Consider the following 24,009-nt stretch of genomic DNA (forward strand, 5'->3'; position numbering starts at 1 on the left):
AGTAGGTTAACCTTAGCTTATTGCCTCAAGGGTTCATAGTAATCATGATAAGCTGAAAAGGGGGCATATAAAGAAAGAAAATTGCTAATCACCACTTGAATTTTGAGTGCTTAGTCTGACCTCTGGTGTTCCTGATCAAAAATGACCACCATAGTAAATTGATTTAGTTATGATAATCCATTTTGCAGTCCCACATTTTAACCAGTAAATGCCACACTACATTGTTCCATCATCTAAAAAGGTAAAAAAAAAACTAAATGTACTGATGATTTAGGGCAGGGTTCTGAAACTCAAATGACCTGGGGGCCACTGAGCATCTACTCTGGTCAGTCAAGTGGGAAAAAAAAGCAACTGTTCAGTAGGGGGTGGGTGATATGATCTTAAAATGATATCACGATAACAATATTAGTGATATTTCACAGAATTTCACAATAAAAGTTTTTGTTTTGATATGGGTCCGCAGGACACAAGTTTGAGACCTCTGATATAGAGTGTTTAGCTAAAATACAGTTTAATACAAGTTAAACAGTGGAGAACATAACACACATATTTTTGTTGTCATAAGAAAAACGCCTGACTCGTCAATAAAATGAATGATTCTGCCTTTCAGCAGAATTGGCAACTCTGCACACGGCTGCAATTTAATCCCACCAACGCTTTCAGGTTGACTTTGCACAAGTATACCTTAGCAGGTCTTTTGTCACAGTGGGAGTAATGGGCTGCATATTGCAGTCCCCCATCAGGTTGCTGGACAGCTGTAATCAATGTATTTGAAGGACGGTGAGTCAAGCAGGGACATAGCATGAGAATGATGTAGGCAGGTTACTAAAAACAGGATTCAGGATTTTGAGTTTCAGGTGTGTCCTTGAAGACAAAATGACACGTCATAAGTTTTACACTTCCTAAATATTAGTATTCATATGGAGATGTGTATACCATTATCTGCCTCCATTAATATAATTAGAAAATGTGCATGCTCACGAATATTACTAAAGGTATACTGACAATTTAATAAAAACCTTAAGGTGAGTTATGTTTTAATCTTGGCTGAACAGTTTGTTGTTGTTTTTTTAGTCTAGACGACAACGCAATTATGATACAGCTGACTTAGACAAGTGTCTGAGTTTTGGAGGAGCACTCCTTTTATTCAAGGTTTTCCTCCTGTTGAGAATTAGAGGGAGAAACACAACACTTACACACACACACATAAACACTGACAGACATACTGCTGCTGCAAAGCTGCACCGACAGGAGGTTTCATGCCAACGTTTAGGCGCTGGACACACTTAACTGGCTTCTTTCTCTCTCTTTTTTTTAAACCGGAGATAAGCCTGTGTTTTTACAAAGGTTGAATCACCTGTGTGGGGTTTTTTTTCTTCTTTTTTTTGTTCGCTTATTACTGGACGTCAGGTCGAACAAATGAATCTCCCTGGAGATGCACTGTTATGTGAACAGGACAGAGTGGAGCTCTGAGGTAAGTGTCGCCTCAAATCATAATCTATTTAATATCTATCTAATTTTTTTTTTTTACTCTCTTTTCTCACCAGGAGGGAGTTCAGTATGTAAATATACACATAATTATTAAAGTCATTAATGTCTATTAAAAGAGGAACATTTGAACAAAGAAGTGTTGATCTTTGACTAAAATGCTCTGTCAGGATTTGTTATTTATTCTGAATATAACTTTAAATAACCTGTTTGAAGGCTGAGGCTATTTTCATAATCATTTAACATACCGTTTGTTGCAGTGAATATTTACTGAAGAGCATTTGGGTTATAGATGGTTGGACATGGGACAATTTTGTCATCACACATCAGCAAATATTCATGTTAATATTTAAAAGGGATGTTATTATTTGTGGTTTCCTTAAACATTTAAATTCAGCATTTTTAAGTAGTAAGTAATAAATTATTCAATTATTTCAGCACAAATAAATTTACAATCATTCTCAATAATTAGTTGTCCTCTTTTCCTGCAGTGGTGTAGTTTTACTCAGACATTTCACATGTACATGTCAGACCAAATTGTTGGACATTCATCTTTATCAGAAAGCTGCTTGTCAGCTGTTCTTTGCATTGCTATCTTCCATCATACTGTTAGTCTCGCACTACTACTGACTGCTTTTAAACTTGATTGCAAATTGCTGCTTTCAGATGAGCCCGCATATTGTTAATGGTGTGTCTTTTTCACACCAGGACAGATTAATGAAGGGAGCTCTACTACAGAAACATATAACTCTATATATAAAAAGGTATAATTCCATAACTCAAAATTTCCAACTGGGAGCAACCTCACCAACCTAACCGTAGACATGTTTCTATTCTTTTTGTGTGCAGAGCTGTTGTTAGCTACTGGTATAGCTAACAATGGCTAGCCTGAGATAGGTTTGCATCTCCACCATCTCAAATGGAACGGGGTGAACAAGGTGACGTGACACTGAGTTCCGAGGTAAATGGAATGCAGAAAACAGAAAAGTGATATAAGTAACAAATTCAAATAAAGCCAGGCTTGGACAGGCATTTTTTTTTAAAGCAGCGAATATAAGCAGCATAATACGAAACAAAAATTCCTAAAATGTGAAATACTTTGAGTTGACTTTACATTTTCTTTATGTCACCAGGTTTCTTCAAACAGCAGGAATTACTGAAACCACAAATCAATCTGCTCTTTGGACACCAATAGAAACATTTGGACTGCCAGCTGAGTTTTCTATTATTTTTTGATATGAAAATTGAACAATAATAATTTTAATGAGAACGATGGGAATGAAGTCCGTATTTACCCTGAGTGAAAATAAATGCAGCCTATACAGGGATGTGAATGATGCAGATGGATTTCTTCAATACTTTTACGGGACATTCAAAAAACATGAATGAAGTAATGCGTTAGTGTGACTAAATCTGGACTTTTAGAATACATACGAACATATTAGTCAAACCTTAATTGTACTAAATTGAATTTCTCAATGTTGGCCTAACACAAAAAGATAATGTGGTTGGGAGTTGAATTAGTACATGTATATGTTCAACGACACCCAAAGTGGTTCAGTTCTTGCTCTCAGGTTTTTGACCTGAAAATACCAAAAAAAATAAGACAATTATGAGAAAAATATGGCAAAATCCAGGCTATTGTGTTTTTGACTGACAAGGGAGGCAGAATTTAACATAAAATGCATGCGACATGGTGCCAACTAGCCGCAATATAAAGTTGAGTCCAATACACCTCATTCAGTAAATCGATTCCATGCTAGTGTTTCTATACTGGGTCAAAGACAGTAGTCTGGCTACAACCAGACAAAAAATAATCTGGGTAAATTTTTTCATCTCAAGCAAATCACTGAATAAGCTCCACACAAGCACCCATCCCTGGTAGAATACTTTGTAATGTGAACAGATAATTTCACCTCTATACTAATTCACTAAGCTGCAACTTAAAATGAGCTTCCTAGACTGTATCATGTCTCATCAAAACCTACAGCCTGAGCATCCACTAATGGGAGCCTCTCAGTGTTGTAGGTTACCCACGAAACCTCTCTCCTGTTGTTCTCTGTTCTTTGTGGGAATATTGTGGCTCCTGGCGACTATCGTGACTGCATACTCTTGCCCTACAACCTGTCACTGCACAGACAGGAATGGCGTGGTGGTGCAGTGCACCTCGCGCAACTTGGAGAAGATTCCCCCTGACCTGCCCAAGGACACCGTCGTTCTGCTGCTCTCGTCTAATCACATCAGACACGTCACAAAGGAGGCCTTCGCAGACCTACACCACCTCAAGGAGCTGGACTTATCTCACAACGCCATCGAGACTGTGGAGGCCGGTGCCTTTCAGGGGATTTCAGAGGGTCTACGCTCCTTGGATCTTTCAAACAACCACCTCACTAGTCTCCCTAAGGACACATTTGCCAAGCTCCATGCTCCCGTCCGCCTCTCCCACAACCCCTGGCACTGTGAGTGCTCTTTGCAGGAGGTGCTGAGAGAACTGAGGCTAGACCCAGAGACAGTCAACGAGGTCAGCTGCCACACATCTGTGCAGGACGAGTACGTGGGACAGACAGTGATCCAGGTCCTGGACTCTGGCATCAACTTTTGCAACTTCCACCACAAGACGACAGACGTGGCCATGTTTGTGGCCATGTTCTGCTGGTTCTCCATGGTGACAGCTTATGTCATTTACTACATCAAACACAACCAGGAGGAGGCCAGGAGGCACATGGAGTACCTGAAGTCACTGCCCAGCACCTCCTACATCAGCAAGGACTATGACACAGCCAGCAGTGTGTTCTAGACTGAGTTTGTAAAGAATAATTCCGCAATACCAATGAATACAGACGAACATGCACCTGTGAATACAGATGATGCACCACTGAATATGTTTACAGCATATAGGATACACTGATTGGTTTACGGCAAGTGAAAAAACCTTGCTCTGTGAAAAATGCAGCACAATGACTTTAGGAAGAGGTTTTGAAAAAAGTCATTAAGTACTGGATAAGAAGTCACAGCACATTTTGTAAAATTGTACATTTTTAGCAATGTAATTCTAAATGTATGACCATTATTTTTCACTCTGTTATGTATAATGTATAAAAAAAAGCATCTATGAGGCAATTTTACTAAAAGGAAATAATTGAAAAACAACTACAAGTCTCACTCTAGTAAATTTGATTCATGTTGGAAAAATTACAGTCTGACACTAATGTTGATATCATTTGTATGATCAAAAGTCTGTACTTACTCAGTGTGTAGTTGTTCACAGGTGCCAGTGCAGATAGATCACTCACTTCCTGTTGTTTTGTTTATGAAACCTGAAATAAATTCAGACAAATAGAGCCATTACAATAGGTTTAATAAAGTATCAATGTAAAGAAAGTGAAGTAACGAAATAATGCAATTAAAATGTTACCATTTTGTCTTCTTTTGTTGTTATTTTTCACCTAAGACAAAAATATATATTTTAAAAATACATTATGCATACTTAAATGTACAATTTGATTCTGACAGGATTTAAAAAAAGGTACATTTCCTTATTTATTTCACATTTCTGAACAAGAAAACTGCAGCTTTCAAAGAACAAGTGGCCTTATGGATAGGGGTTCAGATCCCTTTGTGACTGAAACTTGCACTTAAGTTTGTAAAAAATATAGTTGATATGTCTGGTGTGCTGCTGCAGATCAACCTAAAATTTGAACAAAAATGCATCAACATCTACCACATTATACTGCCTGATGGCTTGCTGTATTTTGAGAAAATGGATGTTCTGGAAATGTTTTTTTTTTTTCATTAGCCTTTGTGTGAGGTTGATTGGATTTGTGATATCGTCAATTCATTGTATGGACATAAAAGTATGACTTGTCTTCTCGCTTGTATCTTCCTCGAGCAGAACTCTGAAACCTATTGTGCAACGTTTCTGAAGCTGACCTTGTCTTCACAAAAACAAAACCTTTATTATTCCACTTGTCTGATAATTATAACTTTAATTATACACTGCAGTACTTTGTTTTAGAAGTCCCACTGGCTATAGCATACATCATGACTTGGTTATCATTATAAGCTGCAAACAGCTGAGGTCAGTGTGTTTCCAAGAGTCCAAGTCCAGAGTGACATTTCATTATAACCTTTTACTGTTAAAATCAGGATATAACATCCTCCAGTAACATAATTGGGCGATGCTCAACAACGTCACTGCATCATAATGAAGTCAATTAGACACTTGCTTCATGTCAGTAAATTGTGGTTGTTTTACTTTACATTCTTATATAATCTTGTGTCATTGATTTATGAGGTTCATTTGCCTTCTACAAAAGAGGAAAAATATAATGCATTTATATATGAGATTTACTTTTTCCCAAGACTAACTGAAGGCTACCCAGTGTGTCTTCACTTACAGCAATGACCTTCAGTAAAATGGGAAACAAGAAAAGAAGCATAGCGTGTATACATACATACATACATACATACAGTACATACGGTACATACAGTACATAACGAGTGTATTTATATGCTCTTAACACCAACTGTAGCCAGTCAGGTTAAGGACCCCTACATGGCTAATTAGTTCAATTTCTTGAAAGCCATTTGGGTGGGTAAATGGGTAAAAGTTCAATTTAAATAACTGAACCTACATTTTACACACTGAACCATTGACTATAAATTCCACAGATGAAATTATGTGATTTTAAAACATGAATGATAGCTAGCACAGCTCAATATAGACGTGAACTTCAAACTTCACTTCCTCTCTTTATACTTAAAACAAGAGGTCGTGATACGTGCGAAGCTTTAACGCGAGAATAAACGTTCTCATCTTAGATGACACGACAGTTGTGAACTAAAACACAAACGTATTTTTAAGAAAATGTGGTGCATTTCCTTCCCTTTCAAGTAGAAGCTACGTAGCCTTCAGTAGTTAGCATTAAAAACTCTAGTTTGTCAGGTGTTGCCGATTGTAAAATCATGCAACAACAATTACCGTCTGCACCTTTACGAGACAACGTGCCACTTTACTTTAGTGTTACGTACACTAAAAAAAGTGAATTTGTACAGCAATAAATTCGAATTTCTGACAAGTAAAACCTACCTTTCACATTAGCTTAAGTTCCTGTAGCACAATCATCTGTTGTGACGTTAAAAAGAAACACCGTGAAACAGAACTTTGAGAGTGTCACGTATTACAAACCGGAGGGTACAGGGACAAAAATAGTCTTTAATTAAAAGAAAAAAAGCAAAATGACAATTATAAGCACGCTCCATGTCTTCGCCACTTCTGGGGAAGTACTCGGATAGGAGTTTGTTGTTGTTGTTGTTGTTTCCCCGTGGATTAGGGCCTGAATACACTGGAGAGGGTGTTAATTAAGCACAGGTGAAACCAACGACTTGTCAGGGACGGACAGACAATCACAATAAAGGCAAAAACACAGGAAGTACAACTAGACAAGGTGCACACACGAGGAAATAGTATAAAATAAAACAGGAAACAGTAAACTAGAGGGAAAAAGTCTAAACAGAGTACATGTCAACATACAGAAAAGTGACCCAGGGAGGAATGTTCAGAGGTCATGACACACATCTTGATTCTCGGATATTTTCCAAAATAAAGTGAGAGATCAACGTTGAGTCCTCAGATTCATGAGCTGAAAATGGACGTGGGTGATGTGCACAATTATCCTTGTCTCTTAGCATAAATACATAGAAATATGACACAAATAGCCTTTGCTGAATGTAAACATGAGGTGCAGGCAGACACCGCCTCTTCCCTTTTGCTCTTAGCTACACATTACAGTCCTCTGCAGTCTGGTGGTCCAAGAGGGAGCAGCTGTCCTGTTGCCCCTGGTGGACAGAGTTAATGGACGCTCCCTGTCTGGAGAGGGAAGGCGGTGTCCTGCTGATTGGATTCAGCTGCTCCCGAGCAAAGCTGGTGGGGAGAGCTGGGCTCCGCCGCCGGCCCTCCTGCCCCAAGTGCGTGCTGATCTGAGAGGACCTTAGGCTCTTCATCTGACCTCTAGCACGTACCGCATGCAGCTCCACAGAGGTTTTCTTATACCTGGAGGGAACAGGACGTCATCATATTCATTTATTGAGTGATTCAAATACAGAGACTCCTGTGATGTACACAGACTCACGTTCGTAGCAGCAAAGACGACAGAACAACAGAAACGGACGAGGCGGCCATCGCGGCCGAGCCCATCCAGGGTTGGAGTACCAGGCCAGCAGGCATGAATACGCCTGCAATTAACAAGAGGAGGCAACAGCCCTTTAATGTTTGATTTGGTGGAAAGGCATTAAAGCTTGATATTGATAGTTATTTACAATAGAAATTATTAGAATTCGTGATAGGCAGGAAATACAACAGTGCAAATGTTGAGTTGTGACAGTGGCAGAATATAATTGCTCTTTACCGGCAGCAATTGGTATCCCCACAAGGTTGTAAATGAGAGCGAAGACAAAGTTGATCCTGATCCTCTGCACCGTTTTCTTCGACAGCTCGATACTCGCCACCACGTCCAGCAGATCACTCTGAACAGAAACCTTCAGGTGAGACACCTCGAAACATGTCACTGCATCTCCGTGTCGACTTGGCGTCACTCACTCTGATCAGGACGATATCTGCCGCCTCTATTGCCACATCTGTTCCTGTGCCGATGGCAATGCCGATGTTGGCCTGTGCGAGCGCGGGCGAGTCATTGACGCCGTCTCCCACCATTGCTACACGCAGGCCTTTTTCCTGCAGCTCCTGCACTTTAGCCACCTTGTGTGACGGCAGCACCTCTGCATACACCTTCCTGATCCCCACCTGATGGTAACCAAACATCCAGGGTTAAAAAGTAGGGCAGAAAGGTATTGGATACAATTAAAGGACAACTTTTTACCTGTGCAGCGATAGCCTTAGCCGTGCGCCTGTTGTCCCCTGTTATCATCACCACCTCGATGCCCTTGCTGTTGAGTGTGTGCACCGCTAACGCTGCCTCTGTCTTCACTGTGTCAGCAATAGCGAACATGGCACACAGCACACCTGCAGAGAGCACACAAAACATACTACAGGGTACAACGGGGCCGGAGAACAAGGAAGGGGATTTTTTTACAAGTTTGAATCCTCACCATCTATAGCCACCAAGATGGCCGTCTGCCCTTTGGTCTCATGGCTGCTCATGGCGGCATCGATGTCTGCTCCAATGTGGTGACCGTTCCTCCTCATCCACTCTCTGTTCCCGATCAGGACTGAGTAGGAGAATGCTTCATCTGTAAACAAAAATTAATTAATTTAATTAATCAATTAATTTCTTCCACTTAAGTTTATTTAGCCAGGTTTAATCAAGGCCAACCTCTTATCTTTTTGTGCTGTGCTGTCATGTTTAACATTGTAGACTTTGTTTTTGCTTTAATTTCCATCATTTAAACCAAGTTATTGATTTTATTTATGAAGTTTACAAGACTACCAAAGCTACCAAACAAAGATTCTTTGCATAACTGCAATAACAATAAAGTATCTTATCTTTTAAAATGGGAGGTAACCCTTACCTCCCAGATTTTAGACATGGACAGAAACTGAGTAACTCACAGTGAGCTGAAGGTGGCGCCTCTGCATCAGAGAAAAGGCTGCTTTCATCTGTGGTGGCTCCTGGAAGCAGAAAATGCTCCTCACTCTGCCGCTGAAGAAGATGCTCCACGTTGGACACTCGGCAGCTAATCCCACAGCCGGGCACTGCCTGGAAGTCCTGGCAGTATCCCAGCAAGTCACAGCCCAGCTCCTGTCACGTGATATGCACAGTTGTGGTCATTTTGTCAGCTTTAGAAAGCACAACATTGCTAAATACAAACATTACCTCTTTGCAGTGTTTAGCAACTGCCATGCCCAGCGGGTGCTCACTGCTGGCCTCCGCGGTGCCGACCACTGCCAAGATCTTTCTCAGGGGCATGCGGGCCATCTCCCACAACACCAACACACGGGTCACCTGCGGCACGCCCTTAGTGATGGTACCGGTCTTGTCAAACATCACCACATCAATCTGAGGGAGCAGTGAAAGAGTCATGGTTCCACCTTAATAACATACTAAATGTCCCATTAAAGGTCCAGTTGTAACTTTTAGGATGGTTCGTAAGTAGAAATTAAATGGTATTTATAATATATGGCAGGTCAGATGTTTGTTATATATCATGTATTTACAAAATCAAAATCCCATTTACCATATTGGTCTATTTACATCATCCACGAAAGAACAAAAGCTGCCTTTAAAGGTAAAAATATCATTATCAGTATTTGGTATCAGCGATACTAGCCTTGTATTTACCGATACAAAAGTTGGCTGTATCGCAAGCCACTACCTTATGGGCCATCTCCAGCGGCTCGCCTCCTTTAATGAGGATCCCGTTCTGAGCTCCAACTCCTGTGCCCACCATGACAGCAGTTGGGGTTGCCAAGCCCAGAGAGCAGGGGCAGGCAATGGACAGAACAGTGATGGACGCCTGGAAGGCAAAGCGGACGATGACTTCCGCCTTGGAGATGTTCTGGTTATAACCCTGCAGGGGAGAAATATGAAACTGGTGTAAAAAATATTGCTCACACAGGAGAATTTTGCATCGTTTGTGAGTGTGAGTGTGTGTTTGTACCGGGAAGTTCTCCTTCACAATATCAAAATTGACAAATCCGATGGCAATCCAGGCCAAAAGTGTGAGCAGAGACACGAGAACAATGAAGGGGACAAAGAATCCACTGATTCTGTCCGCAAACTGCTGAATGGGAGCCTGAGGGACCACAAGAGGGCAGTAGAGTTCACTGTAAATGTTCAGTCAAGCATCCACTTTAAGCACACTGATAATGTAATACATGATGAGGCATTACAGCCTTGTGTTTCAGTTAAAAATGTAGTTCTGACTTCTTATGTAAATGGAACGCGGCACAATAACTAAACTAAACAAAGCCTCTTTCCCACCTTGGAGGTTTGAGCCTCCTCCACCAGTTTGACAATTTGAGAGAGAGTTGTGTCGTCACCGACGTGCGTCGCCTCCACCAGAAGAGCGCCGTGAGCGTTGATGGAGCCGGCAATCACCAAACTCCCCACCTTTTTACTAACAGGCATGGGCTCACCTGTATGGAATAAAATGGTTTACAAAAAAATAGAATAATTGATTTTTTTGATGATTGTTCCATCTTAATATCTTGATAAGTTGACGCAAGGGCTGAACAAAATACTAATTGAAATTTTCAGACAGATACCACAACTGTGATTTGATTTGTGATGTCATTTTTTAAGGTTCAGTCAGGTCTAATAGATAAAAATATGATGGAGCATTAACACCCATCACATTTATCATTATCATTATTATTATTATAGTATATTAAAGTACATCCTAATGTTTGTGGTCCTTATTTTCTGCCTTCTAATGCCCATTAGCTATCCCTACTGTAACATCTTTCACTATCTTATCTTAACAATAAGGGGAAATTTGGGTTTTGTAAGGTAACCTTAGCAGTTAAAACATTTACAGTTGGTCCTGAGGGATTCAACATGGCCTAAAATGAAAAAGGCGTTGTAACTTCTGCAGACACGGATTGTATAAGATCTCTGCATAGTTGACAACATAGCAGAACAGGATGGTCTGGCTGATTGAAAACCAGGAAGTGACCGTGGATATCGTAAACTAGCACAGAAAAATCAACAACATGTAATGTGGAGGGCCACATGGCGACGTAGTGGATAGCACTGTTGCCTTACAGCAAAAAGACATGTGGGCATGTGGAGATTGCATGGTTTTTCTCCCACAGTGCGTACCCTGCCTTTCACCCTATGTGAGCTGGGACTGGCTCCAGTTGCCCCCCGCGACCCTCATGTGGAGGATACAGTGGTAGACAATTGATTACAGTAATGTGGAGACACAGAATGTTTAAAATAACAGCTCCACACCTGTGATCAAGGACTCGTCTGCCATGGAGCTTCCCTCAATCACTTTCCCATCGACGGGGAACTTCCCTCCCGGGCCGACCTTCACGACGTCGCCCCGCTGGACCAGCTCCACCACCACCTGCTCCTCCCTGACACACACACATAAACACATTTCAGCGCCAGTATAATGATGTTTGTTCATGTTTTGTTTTGTTTTAATTAAACGTTACAATTAATGTTATTTACTGTATCTTGTGTCTCACTTGATGAAGGTGAGGTCAGGTCCCAGAGTCACCACCGTGGCATCAGTGGCCTGAAGTGACATGAGTTTAGCCAAAGCCTCTGAGGTTTTACTCTGCAGAAACAACAACAATACAGTATAAGTATTCACCCTTGTGCAACCTAAGGCTCCTTCAATACTTTTTCAGCTTTTTATTCATTTTTTTTTTTATACAAAAATTGTAAAGGATGTTGTTTACCATACACATTTCAATAAGCATATTGTTTAAATCCCTTGAAAAAAAGACAGAGAAAACTATGATGATAATAATAATAACGATAATAATATGTGTGGGTATTTGTCATCATGTACTTTTTTCCTGTGCGTTTTCTCATCATCTCATCAGTTATAAATTGTTTTAATAAACTAGAATTTAAATTCTAATAATGTTGAAAAAGATGCTATACTTTTTATTTATTTCATTAACATGCAGAGAAAAACAGGTGCATATGTATATGGTATAAAACAATGTGTTGTATATATTATTCATAGATGGTCCATAATATTCCATCCACAATAATGTTAACATTTGCAAAACATTCTTTAAATACTATAATACACTTTAAAAAATAGCGTTTAGTGTTATATAGCAGTTTTAGCAAGGGTAAAAAAAAAGTGCAATGCTGGCAGCTGGGTAATTAAAATATGTGATTTTATTTTATATCTTCTTATTCTTTTTGTTTAATTATTGACTGTAATGTGAAGCATGGAGGTCATGCTTAACTCATAGCTATTTTGTATTTTTAGTTTTTAATATTGCAGTCTTGTATATATTCTGATTTACTTTACTTTACAATACTGCGCTCTAAAAGCAAACATTGATGTATGAGATAAATTCAGATGAATTAACCAGAGAAACAGAGCTGATTTGAAACCATTTTAGAGAAATTTAATTTTTACAGGGTAAAATTCATGTGAATTTCAGTAAGGACATATATATATATTTTTACCTTTGCAACATGCTCCAACCAGCGACCCAGAGCTATGAACACAAACAGCATGGGTGGAGTGTCGAAAAAGGTGACAGGGCTCTGGCTGGCTCGCTCAGCCATGGCTACGACGAGGACCACACAGGAGTAGATGTAAGCGATGGACGTGGCCAACACGATGAGAACGTCCATGTTGGCGGTGCGGTGTTTTAATGAGCGGTACGCCTGAATGTAGAAGTAGCGGCCTCCGAAAATCTGGAGAGATGGAGCGAAAAACGAAAGCAAAATAAGTGTAATTTCTGTTAAATCGTTCAAATTGTTTTGCCTAAAAAGAAATATAGGGTTCCATTAAAATATTGGCATAGTAGCCCATTCAGTAAACCAACCTTGCATGGAAATACAGTCGTGTGGAGCTGATTAATCGGGATTGTGTAAACTCATTTGGCATTATTTTAAAATGTAGCCAATATTTTATATTTAGAAGTTACATGATACAGCTTTAAAGTCCAATCTTAAAACAGAATGTCTCAATAAACGTCCCTAATGCTGAGCAAAGGAATTTCAGTCTTTACCTACTTATTAGTCAGGTGCCAAGAAATCCAGTGTCAACTTACGTACAATCACAGGAAACAAAAGAGCCCCTTCATGAATTTGAAAACCAACCTCTTAAAGAAAGTCATGTGACGCCAGGGTCACCTGTTGCCATACCTGCACAGGTGTACAGAGAAGAAAGAAGGCCAGGTTGAGGATTGAGAGGCCCGGCAACAGGTTCTGCTCCTCGGGCATGGAGCCTCCATGTTCCTGGTGCTGACTGTCCATAACCATCATGTAGATCATGAGGCCCATGGCGGGCAGGCCAAAAACAAGGCTGAACAGGAAAGAGCTCTTCCATCTGCAACATATTACAACATATATCCACTGTCTTTTTCCCAGTTTTTTGGTAAGAATTCACCCACTGATCACAAAAAAACAACTTGAATGGGCAAAACTAATATACTAATATACACACACAACATTTTTTTTTTTTTATCATTGAATATTGACAGGGACTTACCAAGTAATTTCAATCCATTCATCAAATTATTTAGTCAGGGTTTAGTTTGGAAGAATTTACATTTGTGGAATAAAGATGAGAATTAAGGAGCGTTACCAGGTTTATTTGAACTGTTTGTTCTATACAGGAATACTTCATGTCCAAAAATTATCTGCTGTGTATAATTAATAATTACAGAGTTGACTTAAATAGTGTTAACGTAATCTGGAAGTGTGTGCTTGCTTGTCAGGATATGGCAGGTTTAAACAGTAAATTAAATAAACAACTTGACTTTCTGTGTAGAGTTTACTATATATTTTTAGAGCTCACTTTTATGAGTGTTCTTATAATATAGAAAGTTTTTAAACAGATACTTGCTGTCTAATTTCCTCAGTGTGGTCGAGGTTGTTCTTGAAGCCTGCTTTCACCAGACTGGCCTCAAATCCAAGTCCCTACAGTAAGAAACACGATGTTTTATTATTTTATGATTTTTTAAACAAAAGGCCCATGATTAAATAATAAAAAAAGGGAGAATTACCTGAATGATTCTGATCATATCTCGAGCTCCAAGCAGTTCTGGGTCAAACTGAATCTGTGCTTTTTTGGTGGCAAGAGCAACGGTGGCCCTGAGGATCCCTTTGGTCGTGGTGAGCTTGGACTCGATGTTGTGGACACATGATGCACATGTCATGCCTGTTATCTAGAAGCAAAAGAATGAAAATTAAGTTTGGAATGCAGGAAATCTGCATGTAATAATCCAAAGACTCACTTCAAGGTCAAGTTTCCCATGTGTCACTGCGTTGTCCTCGATCAGTTTGGCCCCGAAGCCCAGGTCTTCAATAAGCTGAGTCACAACAGCAGCATCTGTAATGGCTGAGTCATATTTCACCTCTGCCTTTCCAGCCATTAGTGACACCAACACTGATATGATTCCTGCAGAAGAATGTCAGAGTGACAGTTTCTGTTATGAAAATGTAGCTCACTTCATAAGATGATTTAATGTCTACACTACAGCACTACAGCAGCAGAAGACCCTACTAGGAGCCACTCCTGCCATTTTAACGGCCATCAAATTAAATGTACCCTTGTGTTTAAGCAGGTTCCTCTCGATGTTGGACACACAGGAAGCACAGGTCATTCCCATTACACAAATGAAGCATTTTTGTACGTTAGCATCAGTGGAGTCATGCTGTGAGCTTGCGGGAATCGTCTGTGACCCAGTGCCGTTGCTTACTGCAGCTTTACTGGGTGAGAGCAAATCAGGACGGTGAGATGGTCCAGAGCTTACAGGACTGGACTTAACGTGGTTCTGGAAACTCTTCACAGGTTCTGGAGTGACAAAAGGACAAAGTAAAATCACAAATGTAACACAATGCACAGATATAAAGATAGTTAGCTAAGGAAATGGAATTTCTTCAAAATATTTTACAGAAAAGTGTCCAGCAGGTGGGAGAAGAAATAGCATCATATTTAAGGTAGCTAGCGCCATGATAAGCTAGCCTCTTAAATGAAGTGGAGCTAACTAGCTTACATGTAGCATATCTGGTTTGGCAGCTAGTTAGCTACTGTAATACATTTTGATTTAATCGTTGCTTGAACTTTAAAACCATAGATTTAAATAGCTAACACATAATATCATGAGAACTTACTTGACTTTATGTAGTATTTGGGCTCAATATAGTGTATCTTCAGTAGTTCAGCTTTCTAGAATCATCTGTGATGTTATGTGATGGAGGAATGCACAGTGTGTGGCCTATATAAATAAATGTGTTTTTAATGCTCAGTTTTGTAATTTAGTTTTAAATTGCTGTAAAATATATATAGGATGGATTTTAAGAAATCCTAGTCTTGTGTGTTGATCAGAGGTTTAGGTTATGAGAATATATCCACTTTTTGTACAATTAATATTAACGGGTTTACTGAAAAACAAATCAACAAACCACAGTTTGAACTCCAGCACAGATTGTAGATCAAACTTTAATATTTAATCAACTCATCTTGACCTTGACGTCTTAAATTGCACACGTCTTGGCAAGCTGCCGCTGTGAAGAGCGCTTCCAGTCACACTGGAGTGTATACTTGTCTGGATTCCGTGGCAACCAGTCAGAAACTGAAGTGGCTTTACTGACCCACAGCAGTGTGCAGACCGAACACACGTCACTATGTCTCTTTGCACATGCTTTTCACTCGACACATTTTGATTCTTTTCTCGTCCTTGCAAGGTTAAAAAAGCTGTAGCTCTTCTTAATGTGTGTTAAATATAATAAGGTACAGAAATGTAATACAATGTAACGTAATGTAATACATCAGATTAATGTTGACATCTGAGAGGGCAGCTAACAAAGCAGCCACTTTGCTATCAAGAGGCAAAGCTAAAAAACCAGTTCAGTGATACTTTCTAAAATATACTGTTCTATATATTTTTGTTCTCAATCTATTTACAGTTCACCCCCAATCTGCATTTACAGTTACATGCATAACTATAATAAATTGTCATTCGATAATCTTCACCTCAATTTCTTCAAAACAACTTTTTCAAAACGTTCCTTGAGATTCTGAGAATGTACTTTTTTTTTTTTATCAAAAATTGTGATATCTGTACAAACTTGGATGGGAAAGTCCAAACTTGAGCTTTAAAATCCTGTTTGAGTTCAAAATATACAGCCTAAAAATGCAACAGGCTGTTTGAGGTAATTACTGCATGTTCCACCAGAGGGTGCTGTGAGCACAGCTTGGCCTTGCATCCACGTTGAACGCATCTACATTTTTTAAACTTTTTAAATGTAATAAGCCAACTGACTATTAAAAAGGGGATTTTGATCTCAAGGACTCGAGGCATTAATTAAGTATTTCTTTTTATTTTGATTCCCTTTGTCAACCTCTCTCAAAGATGCCTACCTTGAAGCGATGCGTCAAATCCCATGTCCTCAATTGCTGCTCTGAGCTTCTCCGCCTCTGTCAGACAGGGGTCAAAGGTGATTGTTCCCTTTTCCTCCTCCAGTGACACAGATATGGATTGGACACCGGCCACTTGAGAGATTCTCCCCTCTATAGACTGCACGCAGGACTTGCACGTCATCCCTACAATCCAAACGCTTACAGTCTGAGTTGACCTGGCCAAGGTGTCAGTCTGCCAGCAGCTTATGTCCTCAGAGGACACGTCCTCGCTTAATAAAGTGGTTTCAAACCCCATGTCCTCAATCTTGTCTCTCAGTGTCTGTTGTGTGATTAGAAGAGGCTGGAATACAATCAGTGCGACACCGTTTTGAAGAGAAACCTGAACGTGTGAGACTCCCGGCAGCTCAGCGACGTGCTCCTCGATGGAGCGCACGCAGGAGTGGCAGGTCATGCCGTCCACCTTAATCTGCACCGCTGCCTCCACACCGTGTCTCAGGTCCTGCAGCTCCACGACAATGTCAGCGGTCGTGATGACTGAACCATCATAGACCACTTTGGCTAATTGTCTGGGCAAAGACAAGCTGATGGCGTGAACTCCCTTCATGATGGAGATTCTGGTTTCAACAGCTCGGGCCTGTGGCTCAGTGCTGAGTCCCAGGAGTCGTAATGTCACTCTGGAGGGAGCTTTGGGTGGAGGGTAGAGCTCACTCTGACTCCCATATTCGTAGGCCAAGTTGTTGAAGCCTTTTTTCTGAACATCAGTGCAATTACCCTTAAAAAAAAAAGAATGAATAAAAAGTGTCAGTTTAGATTTTATCTAATCATGAAAATCAATAATTTTCCCTTTATTTAGGGGGGAAACTGCAAATCCTCCTCACCATAAAGCACAAAAATACAGCTGTGATTGGCACAGTTCCCCCAGCAACCCTCATGTGTGCACAGAAACGTACTGATTCTTTTTAATTCACTGCTGTATTTTTCTTTCCATCGTGAGCACAAGAAGCAAAGCACCATTCAATCTCTCGACAAGCTGCACTTGACCTCATTAAGCCACAAAAAGAGAGGCGGTTGCATCTGAATGGTGTAAAATTGAGCTTTGATGCCTTGGCAGCAAAAATGGTCAACTCCATTTGACCTAAACTGAGTTAAGGTCCAGAATTTGCCAGTGCCAGTTTGGGGATTTAAAAAAGAAAAAGAAATACACACATGACTCCATGTGACTCTACATAAGCCTCCCAACGTGACTCTTCAGTCAAAAAAACTCTCCTGTACTCCTGAGAGCTGAGGGGAGAAGCCAGGCACATACTTATCATTCTATTACAAACAATAAAGTATTTCAAAAGTACATTTTAATGTGTTAGTTGCCAAATTCACGCATTTACCTGAAACTGCTCATGCAGCCACAATATAAGGCTACGATTTTGATGTCTTCTGCCCTTTCCAACGGCACAAGTCTGTGCACAAAGAGTTTGTGCAAAAATACCTTTTTGCATACAACGACCAAAAACATCATAAATACAGTAAGTATTGAAGTGGAAGATAAGATCCAATTTACCTTTATTGATCACACATGAGGGGAATGTCTGTCAAGAATGCTAAAGGATTCTGATACAACCCTTCTGGAAATCACCCACAATTCCTTTGCACACCAGGAAAAAAAAAAAATCAATCACACAAGGTAAATAATGCAAAACAGGATGAAATGTACACTGATGTACAGTATCGTCTTCCTTCTGCTGTTTGCAGAAAAGTCTACTTTCTCATCCTACCCATCATGATTAGATGCATTCTTGGAATTCTAGCACACACAAAATATACCATTACAGTAAAGATACACACACAGAGAAATACACCTATTTACATATACAAAAACATGTGATTTAAAAAACATGTGTAAAGTAAATAAATAATCTGAGACCCATCAAAGACCTTCGTCCTCCCTGTATCCCCTTTGGGGATTTTGCAGCTGTTGTCATCGTGAAGTTAATGAAGTTAGTTTTTCCCATTTCCCACGCTCTCAGAAGTAAATGAACCTGACCTGATGAACTATGGAAATTCCCCCATTAAATATGTGAAATCTCCCAAAAGGAGGTCATTTAAATAACGAGCCGTTAAAGAAAGAGTTTCTATATGTTTACTCTTCAGGGTTACAAAAGATCGAATCAGGAATATGATAAATAAAACACTTTCTTTAAGAAATACAAAAGTGTGTGTGTGTGTCATACAAGGATAATTCTGGTTACAGTGAGACAAACATCACTGCTGAGTTCATGATCTTTGCCCGACTGTTTAAAGTACAACACAAAAAAAACAAAAAAAAGCTGCTTCCTCTGATTTTCATGACTTCACTTTGTACTTTCTTTATCCTCCAAGTGAGTGAACTTCATAACACACTTGGTCACTCTTTCTCATGATCAAATATTATTCATTATACACATAATAAAGGTCATTAGAGATATGATTATATGTGTCATCTTTGAGGACTGGTGTTCAGAAATGGAGGTAAGCGTTGGTCCGTGTACAAGTATTCTCAAATAACAAAACTTCACTGTTCTACAAAACCTTGATAGCAAAATTCCCCACTGTTACCTTTCCCCCTAAAAAACAAAAGCCTGAAGGTCAAAGGTCGCATTCGGGACACTAAAACACAGCTCAAACTGACTGAAAGATGGCCACCAACTCATTCTATATAAAAACAATGAAGGAAAAACTGGGTACAAAAGAGAAAGAAAACACATTTTTCTTAAACTCAAATAAAAAACAGAGTCAAGTAATCCCTGTAGATTATAAAACCACAACTTTTACATTTACACTAGCTACAAGCTGTCTGATATAAATGTTACTAAACCTCTACTACAACTACTAAAATACTATATAAACATTTTATTTTTGTGCTTAAATCTAAAGATTTGACAGATTTCTGGCTTTTGAGGGAGCATTTCAAACATTGAATATCAAACTGACACCAAAATGTGGAATCTGCATTTGAAGTGGACCATTTTCTACTCCACATACTAGATATTTTACATTTGACCTGTTCACTGTTTTACTATGTACACACAAAAATGATATTCATTTATCTCTGTTTGCTGCTACTGGTTTGACAATGAGCTACCTTTTAAGCTAACAGTATCGTATCAAGCTAATCCCTTCAAGCTATTTTACAGGAAACCAGTTTGACTTGTCATGGACATAACATGTTAAGTTGAATAAAAATAAGATTGCTTTGTGTAAATGTACACACTTCTTCTAAATTCTAATCAACACTTGTGACTGTCTTTTACTCACTTCTTCATTTTCCAGGTCTTAGAGAGGATCTTGGAAAGTGTATATCAAACAACAACCCATGCCTTGTGGGTCAAAATGTAGGTCAGAGATGATGAGTTTAAAAAAGGACAACATGAATAAACCTGACTTTTAAAAACTACGGCTATAAATGTCAAATTCAATTTACAAAGCAAACAAAATACAGTTTAAGTTGATGTTTGTGTATTTGTGGCACCAAATAACTGAGTTTCTCTTAGATTTGCAAGAAAACATGAACAAATCCCACTTTTAAAACAGAATAAAATAATTAGTATGATTTTCTTCTCCTTTTTTTAAAGAAAGATGAAAGTTTCATGTCTTTGTGGCACCAAATCACTGAATGTCATTGGGATTTACACGATTACATTATATCCATCTGGATTTTGTTCAGACGAGCATAAACAAACAAGTGCGTTCACCCTTTGTACCCCGAGTTCAACACAAATGTCACATGATTCAGTGAATTGCTCACTGACAATAAAACCTGTGCCAAATATTTACATATATATGTATGTATATATATATACATACATACATACATACATATATATGTATGTATGTATATATACATATATACATACATACATATACATATACATCCATCACTCAATCAATCTGTGACTAAAGAACTATTTTAAGAATACTTAATGTCATGAAAGTGTCTTTGTGTAAAAGGAAGTTGTAGCACTGGTTGTCAGAAAAATACTGTACATAATATGAGAAATACAGTGAATAAGTACATGTGCTTTTCACAGTAAATAAAACAACAATTAAGTTGTAACAAATGATTCACAAAATTGTGTTATGACATTTTTAGTAAAAAAAAAGTAATGTATAAACTAAACATAAAACACATATAACCATAGACGATTTATAGAAAGATGGATGTAGCGCCTAACTGCTAGTTTGACACCAGGGGGCGAGAAGAAATCAGCTTGAATGGAAGTTTATAGGAAAATCAACCTGTGTTTGACACGAACAAGGGTTCATAAAAAGGTTTCAGAAATGAATTATACTGCTCAAAAAAACAAGAAACTTCTCCCCACGGCAACCAGTTGTGACATCACCATAACAATCTGGACTCCCGTTTTGAAGCTTTTGGCAAACAGAGGTCCACAAACACGTTCGGATTAGTGTCATTTTCTCATTCAAAGACAGTTTTAGCCCCCTGGTGGCAATTCAGTATATTGTTACTTCCATGTTTGGCTTCAGTGAGGAAACCAGAAAACTACTTCAACATCATCTTCATATTAAAATCTCAGGAATGTCTCAAATCTTAAGGAGTCTGGTGAGTCGAGTCACTGAAGTGAAGTCGTATTTCAGTTCAGTGACTGTGCTCCAATCATGCAGGAAGTGCTGAACAAATCTTTTTAATGAACTGATTCTAATCATTCAGTTTTTTTTTTAATGTCGATAATAAAACGACGTCACAGCAGTTTTGCGCAGATTTGCTGTGATGACCCCGCCCACATTGAGGAGGTACGGCGGAATAATGGAAAAACGTCGTGCCTGAAAAAACCGTGTTATTCCACCAAACAGAGGTGGAATAACGACATAAAAGGCAACAAAGATCACCTAAATTACACACTGCAGCTTTAAATCGGTCACACAAAAAATAATCTCATATCATTTCCTGGGCCATATTTTACAGCTCTATAATCCAAACTGTATGAACTGTAAGAGATGTTGGAGGTAATGTAAAAAAAAATAATAATCTTTCAGAATAAGTTAATAAGTTAGACTTCACTGTACCTGACAGAGACAGTCCTGCGCGCAGTGGAGTCCACAGGTGCGCTCCGGCTCACAGCTACACTCCACCATACGGATCTTCTCCCCGGAGGACACATGGCTGGACACACTTTTAGGAGACTTCGGTGAAAACATTGTTGCACCAGCAGCAGCAGCAGCGGCCGCTTCAGCGTCGTCTCTCTGGGTTTATCTTGTCAAAGTCAGAGGGACAAAGTCCGAGTGTGACACAGGGAGAGCGGCACGGAACGAGTGAGCACTCCAGGCTCGCGCTCTCTCTCTCTCCCCTCTGCTTGTGTGTGTGTGTGTGTGCGTATACTTGTATAAGGTGTGTCACCTTTCCAGGGCCTCCTCTGTCATAAACACTGACCTTGTAAGGACCAGTAGTCCTCACGGAGAACAAAACCTGGTCCGAATGGGACAGAACCCTGAGCAGAGTTGATTTAGTGCCTCCCTCTCATCCACTGTGCTTCAAAAAAGAGACATTATAACAGCATTTCTCAAACTGTACTCAAAAGTACTTTTATTTTTTTATATCTTAACTGTCTCAATATTCCACTTTTGTTTTTAAAAAATATTTTTTGTTTGAAATATTAAAACAGTATGTTAGTATCACCTCTTTCAATTCTTTAATATGACAAAATTTACATTTTCAAAGACAAATGTATGTAAGACACATCGAAATATGAGCTACTAGTAATAACTCGTCCTACTTTGAAATCATAAATATTGTGGTCATGTGACGACCCCGAGTGGCCGGGGTTGTGTAGGTGTGTCTCTCTCCCTTTCTCTTTGTTTCACACAGGCAGGCAGGCAGTCAATCAAGCCTATGCATCACAGGTGTGTGCAGTTACCAAGGAGGCGGGGCTGTGCCTTTAAAGCCCAACAGTCCAGCCGTGCTCACTCTCTCTCACCATTTCCAGCCTGGCGTCCTGCAGCTCACATTGTTTTGTTCTTAGTTTCACATCCAACACTCACACACATCCATACACCTGCATTTACAACTGATTCACCTGATTACAGATATAGGTTATGTTTGTTATGTTGATTATAAATAAATGTTAAATTGCCAGCATCTCTCTTGTAGCTGTTGTTTTGTCAAGTCATCTGAGCCAGTCTTGACAAATGGGGGCTCGTCCGGGATCCCCGGGGTCGTCACAGTCATATATCTGTAAAACAAATAAAGTGACCAGTAATAGAAACTAATAAACTAATAAAAACTAACCCAGGTGCAAAAAATACAGTATGAGCCACCATTTTAATCAGCTGAGTTTAGGCTGTCCACATATATTCTGAGGTTTAAGACTTGGTTTAAGGGTGAGCATGAGAATTGGGTTTAAGTTAAGGTTTTTAAGGCATTTAGTTGTGATGGTTAAGGTTATGGTAAGGGACCAGTGAATGCATTATTTCTATGAGTATGTGTGTGTGTGTGTGTGTGTGTGTGTGTAAAAACAGTAAAAGCAGCCTGTGACCTTTCACCTATGATGATGAATAACCATATCATTGCAAACTTGAATGTATATGCATGTAGATACAGTATGCACCTTCAGGCACACAATTTATATTTTTCTCACCCCAATACTGAAATACACACACATTGACTTTACTTTAAATATGCCATTATAGTGAAGCTACAGTATACTGATCATGTCTAATTATTTTTTATTCATCTGTATTATAATTAAACCAAAAAATAGAAGTAATATGTTCAGGAAAATAACAGTTTCCACAGTGTCAAGTATTTAGTGTGACCTCTATCTTACACTTACAACAAAAGCAGGATTTGAATAAATGAAATGGGGCCATAATTAATGTTTTTGTTGTATTTCTCTTACCATTTCATTATAGTATTACATACACACATACATACCTCATTATAATGCTGAGTTTTGCCTGAAGGAGCCATTTTGTTGTTTCTTGCAACTACTTTTTATTTTAGTGTTCATATTTCTTAATAAGATACCAAAAATACAGTTGAATGGCATTAAAACATTGCAAAAACATAAAATTAGTTGGTTTTTTTGTTCAGTTTTTGTTGTCTTGTCTGTTATTTATGTGTAAGAACAGAGTAAGACGTTTGCTATCAATACTGCCAATTCTGGTTATATTATTTTATTAAATTGTTACTGTTAACAGTAAAACCTAAAAGTATCACTGCTGTAAAAATAAATAGAAATTGTGTGTCAACTATGTCTAATTCTTGCTTAAAATGTCATTTTGGCAAAAGTTAAATACATATCACTGTTAACTACACAAACTATTGAGTATTTATTTAAAAAATCCACTTTATTGACTTCACTTAAGACTTAAATGTCACTTTGAACACAACGAATGATGTAAGAACATGCGTGTTAAAAAGATGCAAATAATTGAGGAATCACTGACAAAATTAATTAAATAATAACTGATGCGACTTCAAATGTGGCACTCCCACCCCCA

At 39.0% G+C, this 24,009-nt stretch overlaps 2 protein-coding genes across 2 annotated transcripts; one reads left to right on the plus strand and one right to left on the minus strand.

Annotated features, from left to right (window-relative positions):
• Positions 1–3,457: 3,457 nt before the first annotated feature.
• Positions 3,458–4,285, plus strand: LOC131452483 (leucine-rich repeat-containing protein 3-like). The gene has a single exon (XM_058622394.1). It carries the CDS (start codon positions 3,458–3,460, stop codon positions 4,283–4,285), a length of 828 nt encoding a protein of 275 aa, XP_058478377.1.
• A 1,224-nt stretch (positions 4,286–5,509) lies between these two features.
• atp7b (ATPase copper transporting beta) lies at positions 5,510–21,866 on the minus strand. The gene is made up of 21 exons (XM_058623077.1): positions 21,577–21,866; positions 16,519–17,290; positions 14,704–14,949; positions 14,390–14,553; positions 14,159–14,320; positions 13,999–14,072; positions 13,296–13,479; positions 12,609–12,842; positions 11,642–11,733; positions 11,400–11,527; positions 10,428–10,582; positions 10,105–10,239; positions 9,820–10,014; positions 9,321–9,503; positions 9,056–9,245; positions 8,596–8,736; positions 8,367–8,509; positions 8,087–8,290; positions 7,896–8,013; positions 7,620–7,722; positions 5,510–7,540 (listed from the first exon to the last, which is right to left on the minus strand). Exons 1-21 carry the CDS (start codon positions 21,706–21,708, stop codon positions 7,267–7,269), a joined length of 4,029 nt encoding a protein of 1,342 aa, XP_058479060.1. The 5' UTR covers positions 21,709–21,866; the 3' UTR covers positions 5,510–7,266.
• Between the last annotated feature and the right edge of the window lie 2,143 nt (positions 21,867–24,009).

This window comes from Solea solea, chromosome 2 (genome assembly GCF_958295425.1).
Source record: "Solea solea chromosome 2, fSolSol10.1, whole genome shotgun sequence".
NCBI lineage: Eukaryota > Metazoa > Chordata > Actinopteri > Pleuronectiformes > Soleidae > Solea > Solea solea.